At 43.5% G+C, this 16,599-nt stretch overlaps 1 protein-coding gene across 4 annotated transcripts in view; it reads right to left on the bottom strand.

Moving 5' to 3' along the window:
* Positions 1–654: 654 nt before the first annotated feature.
* TNFAIP8 (TNF alpha induced protein 8) overlaps positions 655–16,599 on the bottom strand; it is a 43,566-nt gene continuing 27,621 nt past the window's right edge. For 3 of the 4 annotated variants that reach the window (XM_083404406.1, XM_083404407.1, XM_083404405.1), the window contains exon 2: positions 655–3,698. In XM_083404406.1, coding sequence (XP_083260532.1) covers positions 3,133–3,698 — 566 coding nt within the window. In that variant the 3' untranslated portion in view covers positions 655–3,132. Of the gene's footprint in view, positions 3,699–6,810; positions 6,905–16,599 lie in introns of all 4 variants that reach the window. The other variant, XM_083404404.1, reaches the window with a different exon arrangement.

The following is a 16,599-nucleotide window of genomic DNA, read 5'->3' on the forward strand; positions in this document are numbered from 1 at the left end:
CTCACATTCCTATAGAACCCACAAGTTCCCTGACCATTCAGTTTTAATAGAAAATTCCATGAGTGCATATTTAAAACACTTTTTCATCCCCATATCCAATGGTACCATAGTAGTGCATTTTAATTATTAATTTTATGCTTTAATGCAGCAATTTTTGAAGGCAGCCTGCCACTTTACAGATGAGTTTTATTTTGTTACCTCTTTGAGGAGCTCTGCAGCAACTGTCATCTCCCTTTTTTTGCACTTTTGATTGCTTTGGCCACCATTTTATTGGCCTATGAGATTTATTTCACATCAGCTGAAACAGAGGTACCAACTGCCATACAGTTTGCTGTTAATTCATGTCCATTAGCTAGTTGTCCTATGTTCAACATACACTTCCTGAGGCTGCTGCTTTTATTAATGAGGGATGATAAAAGCCAGTGTGGTGGGCAGTTTTTCTGCTATGGGAGAAAACACTTATGCTTCCATCTTTCTTTGTGTGTGTACACCCCTTTTGCCTATCATGTAATGATTACAGTATTTTAAAAAATTAAAAAGTGATGAATGTTATAGGACACTGATTCATTATCTTCTTGCAAGAAGGGGAGAAAACAGCCTTAGAAATAATTGGTGTACATAAATAAAGAATCAAGAGCAATAGGTAGACAAATGTAGAAATGTTCAGTAATTTATTCCATAGATTTCTTTTTCCACTAGATGATGCTTTGTATAGCCACTCTGTACCACTTCTGATATTCCAATATGACATTTTGCCAGATAAAATGCAATTATAACACATTCAGAAACATGTTTGCTCAAAAATAAGTCCCACTGAGTTCAATGGGTCACCCCCAGTTAAGGTATGTACAGGATTGCAGCCTTAGAATATTATGTGCCACCTATATAACAGAAGTATTATACATTATCCAGGGTTTGATAGCACTCAAATTTCTAGTACAGTCATACCTCGGGTCGAATACACTTCAGGTTGAGCGTTTTTGGGTTGTGCTCCGCGGGGACCCGGAAGTAACAGAACGTGTTACTTCTGGGTTTCGCTGCATCCGCAGACGCTCAAAATGATGTCACGCGCATGCACGGAAGTGGCAAATTGCGAGCTGCGCATGCGCAGACGCGGGTTGCGTTCACTTCAGGATGCGAACAGGGCTCCGGAATGGATCCCATTTGCATCCAGAGGTACCAGTGTATATTTTTTCTTAGGCATTCTCCATGCTTTGAATTATACCCATCTCAATCCAAATGTAGTGGTGTTAAGGGCAGCTAAATAAGTCTTAATAGAATGATCTCAAACTCTGCTAATGAGTGGTAAAACTTAAGGGAAATCAAGTTTCTTCCTGCAGCAATAAAACATATATTTTGCAATACCTTAGGGAAAGCAACTACCCATAATAGAAATGGCATGTACAAAAAAATTATTAGAGACTTGTCAAGAAGGAACAAAACATGGCTTGGATTTAATTAAGTAGTGCATATCCATTTTTTGATTCGTTATGCCATAGAAAATCAGGCACAGCCTTTATAATGAATATATTCTTTTAGTAACAATTCTTTTTAAAACTTGGCAATCAGCAAAGACTTGTGTGACATACAAAAAACATTACACTTTCAGCAAATTCCTTTGGATAGTCCTATTTTCACCTCAGTGTTGTATTTTAAAGAAATCTTGTACAAGCTGCTGCAATTATAAGATGCATTTCACCATATTTGCTATACATTTATTCTAGGTTCTACACAGTGACTTCTGTTTCAGAGGCAATGTACACAATATCGTTCAGAATTTGGTGCTGGTACTTATGGTTTGCAGATTCACAATACCACCCATATATATATATATAATAGTTACTGTATTTTGTCACCCCACGCTATAGATTCTCATGTGCTCACATACACAAAATGTTGACTTGTGCATGCAGGGTGCCTCATTTTATTGAGGAACTTCATCTGGAAGTACATTCTTCTACAGAAATAAGAAAAGGCATATGCAAACTGAACTCCATGTGCCCACTGTGGGATTGGAATATTTAGGACAATTTCTATTTAAAAGCAAGCCCCTTAGCGATGACAGTAATTTTGGATTAAGCTAATTTTTGGTTTGTGTGAGGGTATTGTTAGCAGAATGGCAAAATGTATATGGGTGCTTCATTTAACCACACACTACTAATGTATAGTTTTCCTGGCCACACTTTATTACTGTAGCCAACTAAGAATAGCAATACATCAATCAAATCCAGACCATTCAGCTGATAAAGCTCAAAAAATTATGGTACTATAGATTAACAATCCAAAGCCTTAAATGATATGATTAAGGGTAGGGTCATATGGAAACAGCCTTTGTGAATTCCCTCGAGAGTACATGCCACAAGGTTTAGAGGTGGGATGTACTGGTCTTCCGTGGAAGTATGTTATGTGAAACCATGCCAATACATGTGAAGCATATGCAGATGCAATAACCACAGGACAACAGCTTGATGAACTACTACTATCGTTATGGGAACAGGGACTGCCATGTACAGATGTCAGTTTATGCCAATGAAGTATTTCCAGATGCATCTGGCGGCAGCCCTGCACATTTCAAAGGCAATTGTGTGGTCTCTTACTGTCTTATATGAGAACCAGCCCTACGAAGCAGAACTATTTTAACAGTATAACTAAGACCATGTGACCTAAGCATTTATGTATAGCATATATGGATCTAGATTAAGTAGCATAGGTTCTATTAAATCTAACTCCAGTTATCATATATGTGCCATAGTCATGATTTGTGTATATAAAAAAATATTGATCCTTTGTAGGATTATAAATACTCTTCTACATGTAGAAATATGCATTTTGATTCTGATTATCTTGCTGTACACTTTTCCTGTCTATTTTACAAAAGCTTTGTTTCACGAGTAATCCCGTTTCATGGCTTTATTGCTCCACGTTTTAAAGCAAAGTACTGCAAAAAAGAAAGAATAGCAATAGATGACTCCAAATAAATGGGTCAATTTGATGAAGAAATTTCTAAATATTTAGTATTTGTTTTGGTACTCAATTTTGCCATTACCACACACAGTTTTTCTAGCCCTCCTTCATTGAATCCAGACCATCAGTAGTCCTCAGCCTATGAATATACACCACCGATGCAGTAACTTATATATTCCCTTCATCTAACATTTTGTTGACACCATCACAGAGTCTCTGAAGGTGAGACTTGTAAGATCCAAATGGATTGTACAAGGCAGCCAAAAATTCACAATCTGAGAAGTGATCAAACACGTGGTTGACTCGTCCATGAGATTTCGCAGTTAGGTGACGCTGAATGATTTCATGAAGCAGGTCTCTGCATTCATTCAAGAGTTTTGACAAAAACTTTCTGTCAAAGGTATAATCCACTTGATGGAAGCTCACCACAGTTTTGGCCAACTGGTGAACTTTCTTCTTGAATTTCTCCATAAGGATGATCTCTTCTTCATTAAACTGGTTATTCCGGTAGAGGATTGCTAACTTGATTACAGTCTTAATGAGATTTTTAATGATCTTCTCCGCTTCCTTTTTGCTTTGTGTGTATTGCCTTGTCACTCTGTAAAGTTCATCCAACACATCACTGCTAGTGTCATCTATCAAAGCATTTGCTATGGATTTAGATGCCATTTTGCCAAGGATTTTCTTCTGGGCCTGGATGGCCAAACCTTTGGAATTGAAGACATCTGTTGCCACTGGAAGAAAAGGAGTAGATGTTAGTATCTTCAGACCATCTGATGCAATCCATTGAATGTGAAAGCATTTTAAAGCACTGTGTGAGGAGGAAATAACTAAAGTTTCCCACTACATATATTTCCTGTATTAAAATGCTGATTAATTTCCTTGTGTAACAATTAAAAGAACTAAAACTGATGTACTAAGTACTGATGTTGGTATTACTATTTCAGTGAATGGTACCCTATATTGCTTACTTGAAATATAATCACCTAAAGGAATCCTGAAACCAATGGGAAGCTAGTTAAAGGTAAAGCTAATTACAGACCCTAAAAAAAATAAATCCTAAAAAAAAGATGAAGTACACCTGAAGAACACAGAGAAAGATTATTTATTTCTAGGCAAAATACCCAGAATTTTCAAGAAGGGTGGTAGCTACTGGGCAAAGCAGTTTATCATGAGATGAGAAGAGGCTGAGCAATGAAAGCTTCCCTTAAATTGGGCTGGGGGACTGATTGAGCAGAGGCTTATATGTGCCAGAAGCCAGACTCTCCCTTCTGCCTACCAAACATGCTGGTGGGAGCCTGAAATGGGATATTCTGAGGGCTGTGGAATGGCTGAGCCAATCCTGGATTGAGTATATCCTGAGCCGGTCTCACTGCTGTTACATGATGGCATCTGGCTGGCTGGTGCTCCAGCATGGAGCTGGTGTGGGCATAGCGCTGCCACCATTAGGCTCTATCATCCTGCCCTCTCCACTTCTACCACTATGAGCAGCAGGGCTGCAGATGTAGCAGTGGCCCTGTTGCTCCAAAAAGCAAAAAAGGTAGTTAGTGGGGTCTTGGATTGCACCTTAAATGTACATATTTGAACACTAAATGTGCACTTTGGTTGGTAAGGACAATTTGTTTGTTTTGAGTGGAATATAGGATTGTGGTTCTTTGTCTTAAGTGTCAGATTTCCATGCCTGGGCTGACATACTCCCCATAGGACACATGACCCATCTGCAACACCACAAAAAGCTGCACTGTATAAAGAAACACCTTGTCTGTCCTGAATCTAGTGCCAAACAATTCAGGATTTTTTTTGGGGGGGGGGTGAGGGGATTCTTTCTATTCATCTTTTCCACATCACAACATTATTTTATAAACTTCTATTATGCTCCCTCAATTGGTTTTCCTAAATCCACAAAAGCTTTAGCCCCTGTTTCCCAACACAGCAGCTGTGGGCACAATATCTGCAGAGACAAAACTAAAGTCCATCATGAGAGCCATCCTTATCTTGGAAAGTTACACAAGTGGGCTAATTCAGACACACTACTCCACTGGAAGAAAGATAGAGCAATTCTGAGAAATATGATCTGGCCCTCCAAAAGACAGTTTAGATCTTGCAACATCTAAGTGGAATACTGCTTTATTTGTTGTTGTTTTTAAAATCCAGCTAATCACATGCATATGGATTAGCACAAAGCTTTATGCATATCTACTAGACAATATTTGTTGAGAGAATAGCTAATGAACTTTGAATAAAGTCTTACTCCAAGAGCAAAATATGTACATCTGGAAGACTCCTACAGATCAAATCCTGGAACTTGGAATGTGTCCAAGATATCCTACTAGCGCTCATGACAAAGATTCTGCTATTAGACACAGTCTAAACAGTTTATTTTAACTCCCAGATCATTTAAGCATGTCTTTTAATAGCCCAATTTTCACAGATGAAGCTACTCACATGCCAGATGAACTATTGTGATCTATTTTAAGAGAAGCAACTGGGATCACATGATGGACAAACTTGTGTTTTAACCATGTGATGGAGGAAGAGTCAGTCGATTTAAGAAATAAATAGTGCACTTAATGGCTCACTTGTAGTCTCAATTGTAAGAATCAAAACTGCAAACTGGAGTCATGTTTGAAATGAAAGTTGTGCGAATAGAAGATTGTATCGCTTAATACAACAAAACTGCATAGAATACAAAAGAGGCAGCAGCATGCCACACTATAACTAATAATATTGCCTGGATAGCTCCATTGGTTAGAACATGGTGCTGAAAATACCAAGGCAGCCAGTTTGATCCCTGTACGTATGGGACAGCTGCAGACAAACACAGCTTACTGCTTGACCAAAGATTTTAAACCAAATGAATGTGAGTAGACATGGTGACAGTTGGCTATGGTATTTGTGGATTTGTTGCTGCAGGCTTTGCCTCAGCACAACCTCTGTGCTAACATTCCAACTTTCTATCCATCAAGCCTAGATTTTGCATGCCAATGGCAGTTGACAGTTTTAAAACCAGCATGTATTAACATTTATTTAACTGCAAAAGCACTGTGTTTTTCTTTGCACAAGAGTCACAGGGACGTTATCATTAATTTTTTAGTTGCTTTTCCTCACAAAAGTGATGCAAAGCGGCTTACAAAAATAGTATAAACATTAAAACCAGTTATAACACCCACACAACCAGTAAATGCCTAAAAAGCACATCTATGCAGATGACAGGTCATACATATCCCACCACACTAAAAGAGGCAACAAATGTATGAAACCCTTCAAATTAAGTAAAAAGGAAAGCTTTTGCCTGGCGCCTAAGAAATAAGGATGGCACCAGGGAGAGCATTCCACAAGTGGGGAGCCAACACTGAAAAGGTCTGTTCTCATGTGGCCATCTTCCTGCCCTGCTGTGGAAGGGACACAAAGAAAACATCTCAGACGACAATTTAAGGATCTGGGTTCATTCACATGGGAAGAGGCAGTCCTTGAGATACTGGGGTCCCGAGCAACTTAAGGAATTTCAGGTCAAAACTGGCGCTTTAAACTGAGGCCAGAAACATAATTTGTAGCCAGTGCAGTCATACCATAATTGGTGTTATATCTGTGGACCGTCTTGCCTTGGTCAACATTCTGGCTGCTGAATTCTGCACAAGCTGCTGTTTCTTAACCATCTTTAAAGCCCCACATACAATGCAGTAATCCAACCTAGAGGTTACCAGAGCCTTAGCAATGGAAGCTAGGCTATCCCTGTCCAGCTGGGGCACCAGTCAAAGCTGACAGAAGACACTCAGTCCCACTGAAACCACGTGAACCTCACGTGATAGCAGTGGATCCAGACGTTTTCTCAAGCTACGTACATACCTGCTCTTTCAGAGGAATCATAATCCCATCCAGGGCAGATTAATCCCATCTATCCGGTACCAACTAACACTTCCTCAGCCTTATCTGGGTTAAGCTTCAGTTGAACAAAGTCAAGGAAATGAGGGGTAGAAAAACATGGAAAGGAAAAATAAATAGTCTGGGATAATGGGGTAAATGAGGAACATGATAATGCATTTGGGCAGATACAAGAGAGAGGAGCAAAAGTATGTATGTATGTATTTAATTTCTATACTGCCCTATACCTGAAGGTCTCAGGGCAGTTCACATAAAATATCAAATACCGTATTTTTCGCCCCATAGGACGCACTTTTTCCCCTCCAAAAATGAAGGGGAAATGTGTGTGCGTCCTATGGGGCGAATGCAGGCTTTCGCTGAAGCCGGGAGAGCGAGAGGCATCGGTGCGCACCGACCCCTCTCGCTCCCCAGGCTTCAGGAAGCTATCCGCAAGCCTTGCAAGCCCTGTGGGAGTTCCCACAGGCTCACAAGGCTTGCGGGCAGCAGCCTGCCGCCCGAAGCACGGGGAACCCTCCGGAGGACTCCCCGTGCTTCGGGGCGTGTCCGCAAGCCTCGCGCGCCCGACGGGAGGTCCCGCCAAGCGCGCGAGGCTTGGGGCGGCAGCCTCCCGCCCGAAGCACGGGGAGCCCTCCGGAGGACTCCCCGTGCTTCGGGCGCGTGTCCGCAAGCCTCGCGCGCCCGACGGGAGGTCCCGCCGAGCGCGCGAGGCTTGGGGCGGCAGCCTCCCGCCCGAAGCACGGGGAGCCCTCCGGAGGACTCCCCGTGCTTCAGGCGCGTGTCCGCAAGCCTCGCACGCCCGACGGGAGGTCCCGCCGAGCGCGCGAGGCTTGGGGCGGCAGCCTCCCGCCCGAAGCACGGGGAGCCCTCCGGAGGACTCCCCGTGCTTCGGGGGCGTGTCCGCAAGCCTCGCGCGCCCGACGGGAGGTCCCGCCGAGCGCGCGAGGCTTGGGGCGGCAGCCTCCCGCCCGAAGCACGGGGAGCCCTCCGGAGGACTCCCCGTGCTTCGGGGGCGTGTCCGCAAGCCTCGCGCGCCCGACGGGAGGTCCCGCCGAGCGCGCGAGGCTTGGGGCGGCAGCCTCCCGCCCGAAGCACGGGGAGCCCTCCGGAGGACTCCCCGTGCTTCGGGGGCGTGTCCGCAAGCCTCGCGCGCCCGACGGGAGGTCCCGCCGAGCGCGCGAGGCTTGGGGCGGCAGCCTCCCGCCCGAAGCACGGGGAGCCCTCCGGAGGACTCCCCGTGCTTCGGGGGCGTGTCCGCAAGCCTCGCACGCCCGACGGGAGGTCCCGCCGAGCGCGCGAGGCTTGGGGCGGCAGCCTCCCGCCCGAAGCACGGGGAGCCCTCCGGAGGACTCCCCGTGCTTCGGGGGCGTGTCCGCAAGCCTCGCGCGCCCGACGGGAGGTCCCGCCGAGCGCGCGAGGCTTGGGGCGGCAGCCTCCCGCCCGAAGCACGGGGAGCCCTCCGGAGGACTCCCCGTGCTTCGGGGGCGTGTCCGCAAGCCTCGCGCGCCCGACGGGAGGTCCCGCCGAGCGCGCGAGGCTTGGGGCGGCAGCCTCCCGCCCGAAGCACGGGGAGCCCTCCGGAGGACTCCCCGTGCTTCGGGGGCGTGTCCGCAAGCCTTGCGCGCCCGACGGGAGGTCCCGCCGAGCGCGCGAGGCTTGGGGCGGCAGCCGCAGCTGAGGGGGGGAAATAAATTTTTTTTATTCATTTCCCCCCCAAAAAACGAGGTGCGTCCTATGGGCCGGTGCGCCCTATAGGACGAAAAATACGGTACATAAAAATCAAAACAACAACCCAATAACCTCCTCTCCCCCCACCCCAAAAAGAGCCAGCATTTTAAAAAGGGTATAGGATGTAGATCAAGTCAGGCAAAGACCTGGTTAAAAATGAATGTTTTGCCTGGCGCCTAAAGGTGTATAGTGAAGGCACCAGGCGAACTTCCCTGGGGAGAGCATTTCACAGACAGGGTGCCTAGCAGAGAAGGCCCATTCTCATGTTGCCACCCTCCTGACCTCTCAAGGAGGAGGCACATGAAGAAGGCCTCAGAGCATGATCTCAGGGTCTGGGTAGGTTCATATGGGAAGAGGTGGTCCTTCAGGTATTGTGGTCCTGAGCTGTTCAGATCAAAATGAGGAAGAGTATGGATATGGGAAATAAAAGGGAAGGAAACAACTAGAGATGAAAGGACTATTAGGCCAGACACAAAGAGAACACTAGGCGGTGGAGGTGCAAACATATACAGAGCAATGGGTGGGGGGAGGCAGACGTGAACTGGATAAACACACTGGAGAGAAGGATGTCATTAACAGCCAGAAGAGACACAAAGATCAGCCAGATATTTCCTCTCCTCCCCCTCCCCCCCCCCCACCCGCCAACTACAGGACCAGAGTGATGCTAAACAGACACAGGCCGCTTCTTTTAACTTGAGTTCAGACTTTTTCTTCTTCTTTTTTAACCAATTCCACATCCTGACATTTGGATGCTGCTGTCAAACACCTGATAACCTTCAGTGTTAAGGACATATTTTGCTCTCAGGGATATAAAAGAACACTTTGGGCATATTTATAATTGTGAGCTAATGACCTGGAAACAAAATATAAAAGAACCCCAATGGTTAACTTTCACTTCATAATAAAGATGGCATTTTTTAACTCTGGCCCTGCCCAACACATTTTCAGCAGTCAAACTACTCTCACCCTGACGCTTTCTTTCCACTATTTGCTTTGGCATTTTTACAAACTAATTAGACAAGATGTAACATATATGCTGGAAACTGCAGTGGTTTGGGGTTTTTTTGCTCTACTGAAGCCTGGCTATAGACTACTGAAACCTCTGTTCTGAGTATTTTCAGGATCATAGTACCAAAGGCAACTCGCTGAGACCACTATATTCAAAATGCATACATTCAGAGTTGCCTTTCTACTATGACAGGTGACTATGACTAAAACAATGAATGGATTATTGAACATCACCGCTTCATGCTCCAAACGTTTTACCATTTTTTATCTCGAAGAGAATGAGGAAATTTTGCTTAATAGCAGGATTTGGCTGGCTAGCAGGGCCATCACTCATAATATCTGTTTATCAAACAGTCTGCTTCTGCACTCAAACCATATCAATTCTGTATCATGTAAAAAAAACCCAAAGTGGCAGACACTGACCTCACACAATCACATGGTAGATTCTGCTGTTAGAAGACTGATAGTACCATAATGAGATAGTAGCTTCAGTGATACAGCTTATTCCCAATTTGAGCTGACAACCTTAGAAACAGGTCCTGTAGCTGCCCTTTAACCACTAGCCAGGTCTGCAGCAGTTAGCAGGTGGAAATGTTTCGTTCCATGCCTTAAAAACCTTCACCTGCTGATTTGCATATCTCAAACCTTTTTTTTTTTAAAGGAAGATGAGTAGGCCAAGCTGCTTTTATCAGGTCCGATGGTGAGACTGCAGTTGCCCAGGAGGATTATTTTACCCAAAAATTGCACAGAATTTTTCTGCCGGGCTCCTTACAGGTATGACACCTCGTAACGCGGGAATGCCCTACCACACTGTATCCTCAAGTCAATAAAGAAGCAGCCTAGGCCCACCGATCCAGGAAAATCCTAAAGTCCAGGTATCAACCTCACTGCTAGTAATGAAGCAAATGGCTGTTAAGAAGTTTTAGTAAACTGTTCTACACCAGGCATGGGAAATTTGTGGCCTTCCAGCTGTTGTTGGGCAACTCCCAGCACAACTGACTACTAGGCCATGCTGGCTGGGACTGACAAGAATCAGACTCCAACAATATCTAAAGGGTCATAGGTGTCCCCCCCAAAAAAAAATTAATTCCACATAGTTATCAGTACAAAGTCTCTGAGTGAGAGTTGCACCCTTCTGCATTCAAGTTATAGTTTCCTGAGTACGTCTAAAGTCATTGCTGCAGGATACATATGGGTTGCAAGCAAAGTGAGAATATTAGAAATATTATCTTTTTCCAAGAGGGGAACAAAACAGAACATGAGGAGATCTAACCACACTTCTTTTCTAGCAGATATACTCAAGCCTCTTTATTGCTCCATTTGAAAACCCTAAGAGGCTGTGGAGGAAATTTGCTACAGGATGTGGGTAAAGGTGCAATCGGACAGAAGCAGGACGACACAGATTCACATATTACTCTGACAGTGCCATGCTATACAGTAATACTGATCTCATCTTCCAAGCTCTTTAGCCAGAAGAGGGTGAAAAGAACAACAAAGTAGCCAAATGAGTACTGAGCATCCTCAGTTGGTGTGGGATGATGGCTGACTGTTGTGGGGTGGGGACTAAAAACCAGGATGACAAAAATGGAATGGAGTATCCTGGGAAAGGACACAACTGGCCAGTGGGCACTTTAAACATCCCATGCTGCAACATGTGTTACAGGTCCCATTTGTATAACTAACCCTTGTTTAACTTCTTGGAGATTTTGTTTAAAGTTTGTAGGGCTATAGCCCTATTTGAGTGTTCCAGTTATCCTATGCAATTAGAATCACATGAAGAAGAGTGGCAACAAGTTGCTAGCTCAGCTCCCTGTCACTGTTCTCACCACTCTCTCCAAGTTAGAGGCAGATGTCTGCAATGCAAAGCAGAGGTGGGTCCTAAACAGGAGCCTATACATTTAGAAAAGATTCCATACTTCAGAAATTAATGCTCCAATTTGTGGATGGTACAGCATTTTGTTTGTTTGTTTTTTTGAGGGAAAAGGGAACTAGCCCACTAATATGAGGTATCAGAACATCTAAACAGGGCTTAGATGGATGGACCAACAATATAACCCAGAAACACACATTTTATTTTAATCATACAGCTAAAGCATATACTTAGCTGTCCAAAGCTGTGGTTAGAGAAGGCTTAAGCAACATTATGTGGAGTATATCACAATCACCATTTTTATTATTGTGACTGAACTGCATATTCTGTTGAAATATTTACTGATTTTGCCTTGAAGAACTGTTTTAGATAAAATCCTATTTCCCCTTCAAACCATGACACTCACTCATTTCTGCAATACAAGAATTATAACGTGGACAAACACAGCATGGGAGCAACCTTCAGAACAAGGTATAAGCCTGTAACTCTTCTCAATACTCTGAATGACATGGATCTACTTAACAGGAGAGTGCACAGAGTGTTGTTAGTGAGACTATTCCTGTGAATTAGATGTGAATGATTAGTTTAAAACACACAACTATTAACGTAGCTAGCATTGGATTACCATAATCAAGAACTGCTCTTTTCTCATTTATGTGCAATGACTTTCTACCTTCTCTTACAACTAAAACATAAGGCAGTGATTCTTAAGTGCTTTAGCCTAGGCATTCATAGATTCTAAGCCAAGAAATATGGTGTATGCAAATACAGAATGCTGATTCACAGTTCTTTCTATCTATATGAGGGAACATAACAGAACGTTAACACATTTCCTTCCTCTTTGCCTTTCTGTAACAATAAGCGCATCTGCACAAGTACTGCTGTGCTACAGTTATTAGTTGGTACATCAGGCAACATTAAATTCTTAAACTTGCAGAATGATAAGCACTGCCATTCTGCTGGGAGAACCAGCATCAAAATGAACAGGGGAAAGTCATGCAATGTGAGTAGTATTAATTTCAAATTACTAAAGCAGAGGTTAAAAAACTGATATTACCAGCTCTACTGTAGCTGGGTAATGAAAATGTTTTTCAAATTTCAGATAACCAAGGCATCTGCCTCTTCTCAGGGGAGCTCAAGGCAGCATACAGGGTTCATTCCTCCTAACTGTATCTCCACAACAACCTTGTAGGGTAGTTCAGGCTGAGAAATAGTGAAATGCCCAAGGTCACTAAGTGAGCTTCACAGCTTAATACAGATCTGATCTCCCTGATACTATTCAGACACTTTAACCACTGCACCACACTGGCTCTGGATAAGCTTCCTGCCAGAGTAGTTAGCAGAGAGGGGTGGCACTGAGCACCTTGCCTCCCAGCAGTGGTGTCTCTGCTGCTTGCTGAGAGGGACAGGGGCAAGGTGGCAGTGGAGATGGGAACTGCACGGATGCACCAGTAGAGCCAACCTGGTACTCCTGCCAATGAGCCCTCACAGACCCAACCTGGCATCTCAGCCCATTCAGTAAAGAGCAGCAGCAATGCTGCTACCAGGAGGCCAGATGTACAGCAGTAGCCCTTCCTGCTGGCCGCTCCCTGTCTCTTGACTGGAAGGCAACTAGCTCAGAGCAGTAATACATTGTGAGACTCAATGGGCAGCCTCTTCTGAAGACAGGCAACTCTGCTACATCTCTACACCTGGATTGATTGAATGATCCAATCACATCAGATGCAAATATATGAAAGAATTATCTTGCCCCAGGATGCTGTGGAAGATTACTGGAAGGAGGCAACAACAGGAAAATGTGGAAAATCACTGATCAGGCTGCCAACTTTGTGGGAGGGTACTCTAAATGAAAGAAATCCTCACTGCGCTCTGGTAGTGGTCTGAGCACAACAGAATGTCCTTCTGGCATGTACACAATGAACATGTATGAAATACAAGCACTTACATTTTATAACCTATAGACAAATCTAATGACTGAAAACACCATTTTCAATGTACGAATATAAAGGGGTATTCATTCACCAAACCATAACACAATCCAGTCAAAATTTGACATTTAAAACATAGGACAGTGGGCATGTACTGTGGAGTCAGGACTAATCCATGGCTTCATGGTATTCATCTACCTTATGGTTGTTCTTATCTTGGATCATACATGATCCAAGTCATGTTTGAGGAAGTAACATATGATCTGGGTGCCCATGCTGGGGTCCAATTCTCCAGAAACCCCGTTTGTAGTTTCTCTCCTTCAGGGGTATGTGGGGAGTTGTATAAAAAGCACGAGTGACAGCATGAACTCTGGGCTCAAACTTCATTTCCCTCACATGGATGTTGCAAAGAAACTGCTGTAAAGAGGGTTGTGTTCTTAAAGTACAGTAGACCCACAATTTATGAAGGGCTTATGTTCTGGGGATAGTGTGTAAAGCCAAACTTGCATATAGTCAAAACACATTGGGTGCAATGGTGAGTGGGATTGCCATAGTATTTTCCCCAGATGCCCTCTCCCTTTTAATTTTTTTTTTTTAATGTTTGCCAAGCACATAAAGCTGAATGCACACAAGTTAAATGTCCATAAGTTGTAAGTATACTGTTATGAAGCAGGGAGGCTTTTTCTTCAGTTTCAAAGCATAAGCAGCTGGTATAATAGTTTATTGCAGAGTTTCTCTTGAAGTTATCCTGCGTGCAATTCCATCCCTGCCACAGCATCACCCCCCTCTCATGAGCTCGGAGATAAAGTCATGACATGCAGCTTTATTGATTCTCATCTAAAACTGCTGCAAACAAGCTTGTGACCTCAAGCATCTTGCACAGAAAAAGCTTCTGGAAAAGCCACAGTTATCAAAAAACAAAGGCTAAACCTCTCCAAAAAGGCATCAAAAATTCTATGCTGACCTCTCAAAGTAGTTTACAGTTTGCATTTTGACTGAGTCCACTGGAAAAGTGCCACATTCTTTTCCTGATCAGTGTAAGGCCAATTGTGAGTCATTGCTTCTGTTGCACTATTTTACTGTTCAGGAAACCAATGAGCTGTACAGCAGCTTCACATTTTTAATTTATTCATCTCTTTACCCCAAAGTGATGTTCCACTTCCTGCTGAACCAAGCAATACCTTTAGGAGGAAGCAAAGAGGGGGGGAAATAAGGTAAGGAGCGAGGAGAAACCCCTGGAGATACTGCGGGACTGCCTGAAATGAAAAGTTTACTTCCAAGGTTGAGAAAACATTTTCTGATGCACATCAGGTTGATTCTTCATTTCCTTTTGAGGTGTGTAAAAGCAGAGCAGGGGTTTCATGGTCCAGGTGTCCAGATCTGACACTGTTCCATGATCTAGATCAGGGGTCAGCAAACTTTTTCAGCAGGGGGGCGGTCCACTGTCCCTCAGACCTTGTGGGGGGCTGGAGAGCCTTGTCTGCTAGAGAGGGGTAGGGGAGGCTCTAACCCAGGTTAGGAACATCCTTGGTAGAGACACGGCAAGTTATGTTGCCTCTCTAGGAAGAAGCTAGCTGACTTTCAAGAGAAGTGATGGGGGCCTGTGGCTTTCCAGACATTGTTGGTCTAAACTCCCATCTATTGATTTTTTTATCACACTGGTTAGGGATGATGGGAATTTCCAGCATCATCTAGACCAGGGGGCGGCAACCTTTTTCAGGTGTGGGCCGGTCCACTGTCCCTCAGACCATGTGGTGGGCCGGACTATTTTTTTTTGGGGGGGGGGAGAAATGAACAAATTCCTATGCCCCACAAATAACCCAGAGATGCATTTTAAATAAAAGCACACATTCTACTCATGTAAAAACACCAGGCAGGCCCCACAAAATAACCCAGAGATGCATTTTAAATAAAAGCACACATTCTACTCATGCAAAAACATGCTGATTCCTGGACCGTCTGCGGGCTGGATTTAGAAGGCGATTGGGCCGGATTCGGCCCCTGAGCCTTAGTTTGCCTAACCATGATCTAGATTATATTCCGAGCACCCAATCCTTCAGATGTCTGTTCGGTTCAAGTGAACAACAGGTTCAGTGTCACCTCATTGGAAGGATGTGAAAGAATTAACTGTGGTAGGGAACCTTTGGCCTGTGGGTTCCCCAATATTCAAAGCAGATTTTCAGGGAGCTCAAGAGATAGCAGAAGGATTGAAACCAAGCAATTTTTAAAAAATAATAATAAAATTAATTACCATAAAAACTCATTATGGACATTTTAATATTTTACTGTTTTACCTAGTCATGGTATCTACTTCCATACACTGATTAATTTATGTATCATTTACCTTTGTATCCTGTACTACCTTGAATGGATATATGCACTAACAAAACATTTGGAATATTTAAAGTCACACTTATAGCACTGAAATTTATTTTACAAATTCTATTTTTAAGTCAAAAATATGCAAATTTCCAAAACTAATTCAAGGGGAGTTTTTGAAGGTATATTTACTCACTTGGAGGGAGTTAGCAAAGTTAGGTGCAAATGAATTTATTATGTGCAACATTGCAAAGATAGTATTTGCTATTTAAAAAACCAACACCCTTATATTTGCTCAAATCACCAAACATTATCAAACATTTTTTGATAGTTGATCTAGGTATATTTGTACTAGCTTTTAGTGTACCTCGCAAACAAAGTGTTTAACATTTACCAGCCCATGAAAAAAATGAAGCCATGTCTCTATTGTTGCTGTGTAGATGTTACTGTTCACATGCTTGAATCCACATGCTTGAAGGAGGAAGTCTCAATTTTGTGTTTGTGTGTGTGTGTGCATTAATAGTATGTATATTTGCAGTGATCCAATGAAAAGAAGTGCCCCTGAAGAAGGAAAAGAATAGTGAAATGTCTTGGACCTTTAAACTACAATAAACTTTGAGAACACTTCCCTCTTTCATTTTCTTCTTGTTCACATAACTACACAACCCAGAAATTATAAAGCTGTGAATGTGGCTAGCTGCATGCTAAGACTGGCTAAGGTATGGGAAGTACATTGCTAACCACTTAGAAATGTTTTGCTACTTTTAATGGTAGTGATTCTAAGAGAGAGGTGAGCCTCAGCAACGCAAATGGCCAGTGCACATGTAATTTGCTTAACCACATGCTCCTTCCCAATCCCTCCTTGTGGAACCTGGCAAGCCTTAACCACATAATCACACTTCC

Source organism: Podarcis tiliguerta (assembly GCF_965153285.1).
Source record: "Podarcis tiliguerta genome assembly, chromosome: 11".
NCBI lineage: Eukaryota > Metazoa > Chordata > Lepidosauria > Squamata > Lacertidae > Podarcis > Podarcis tiliguerta.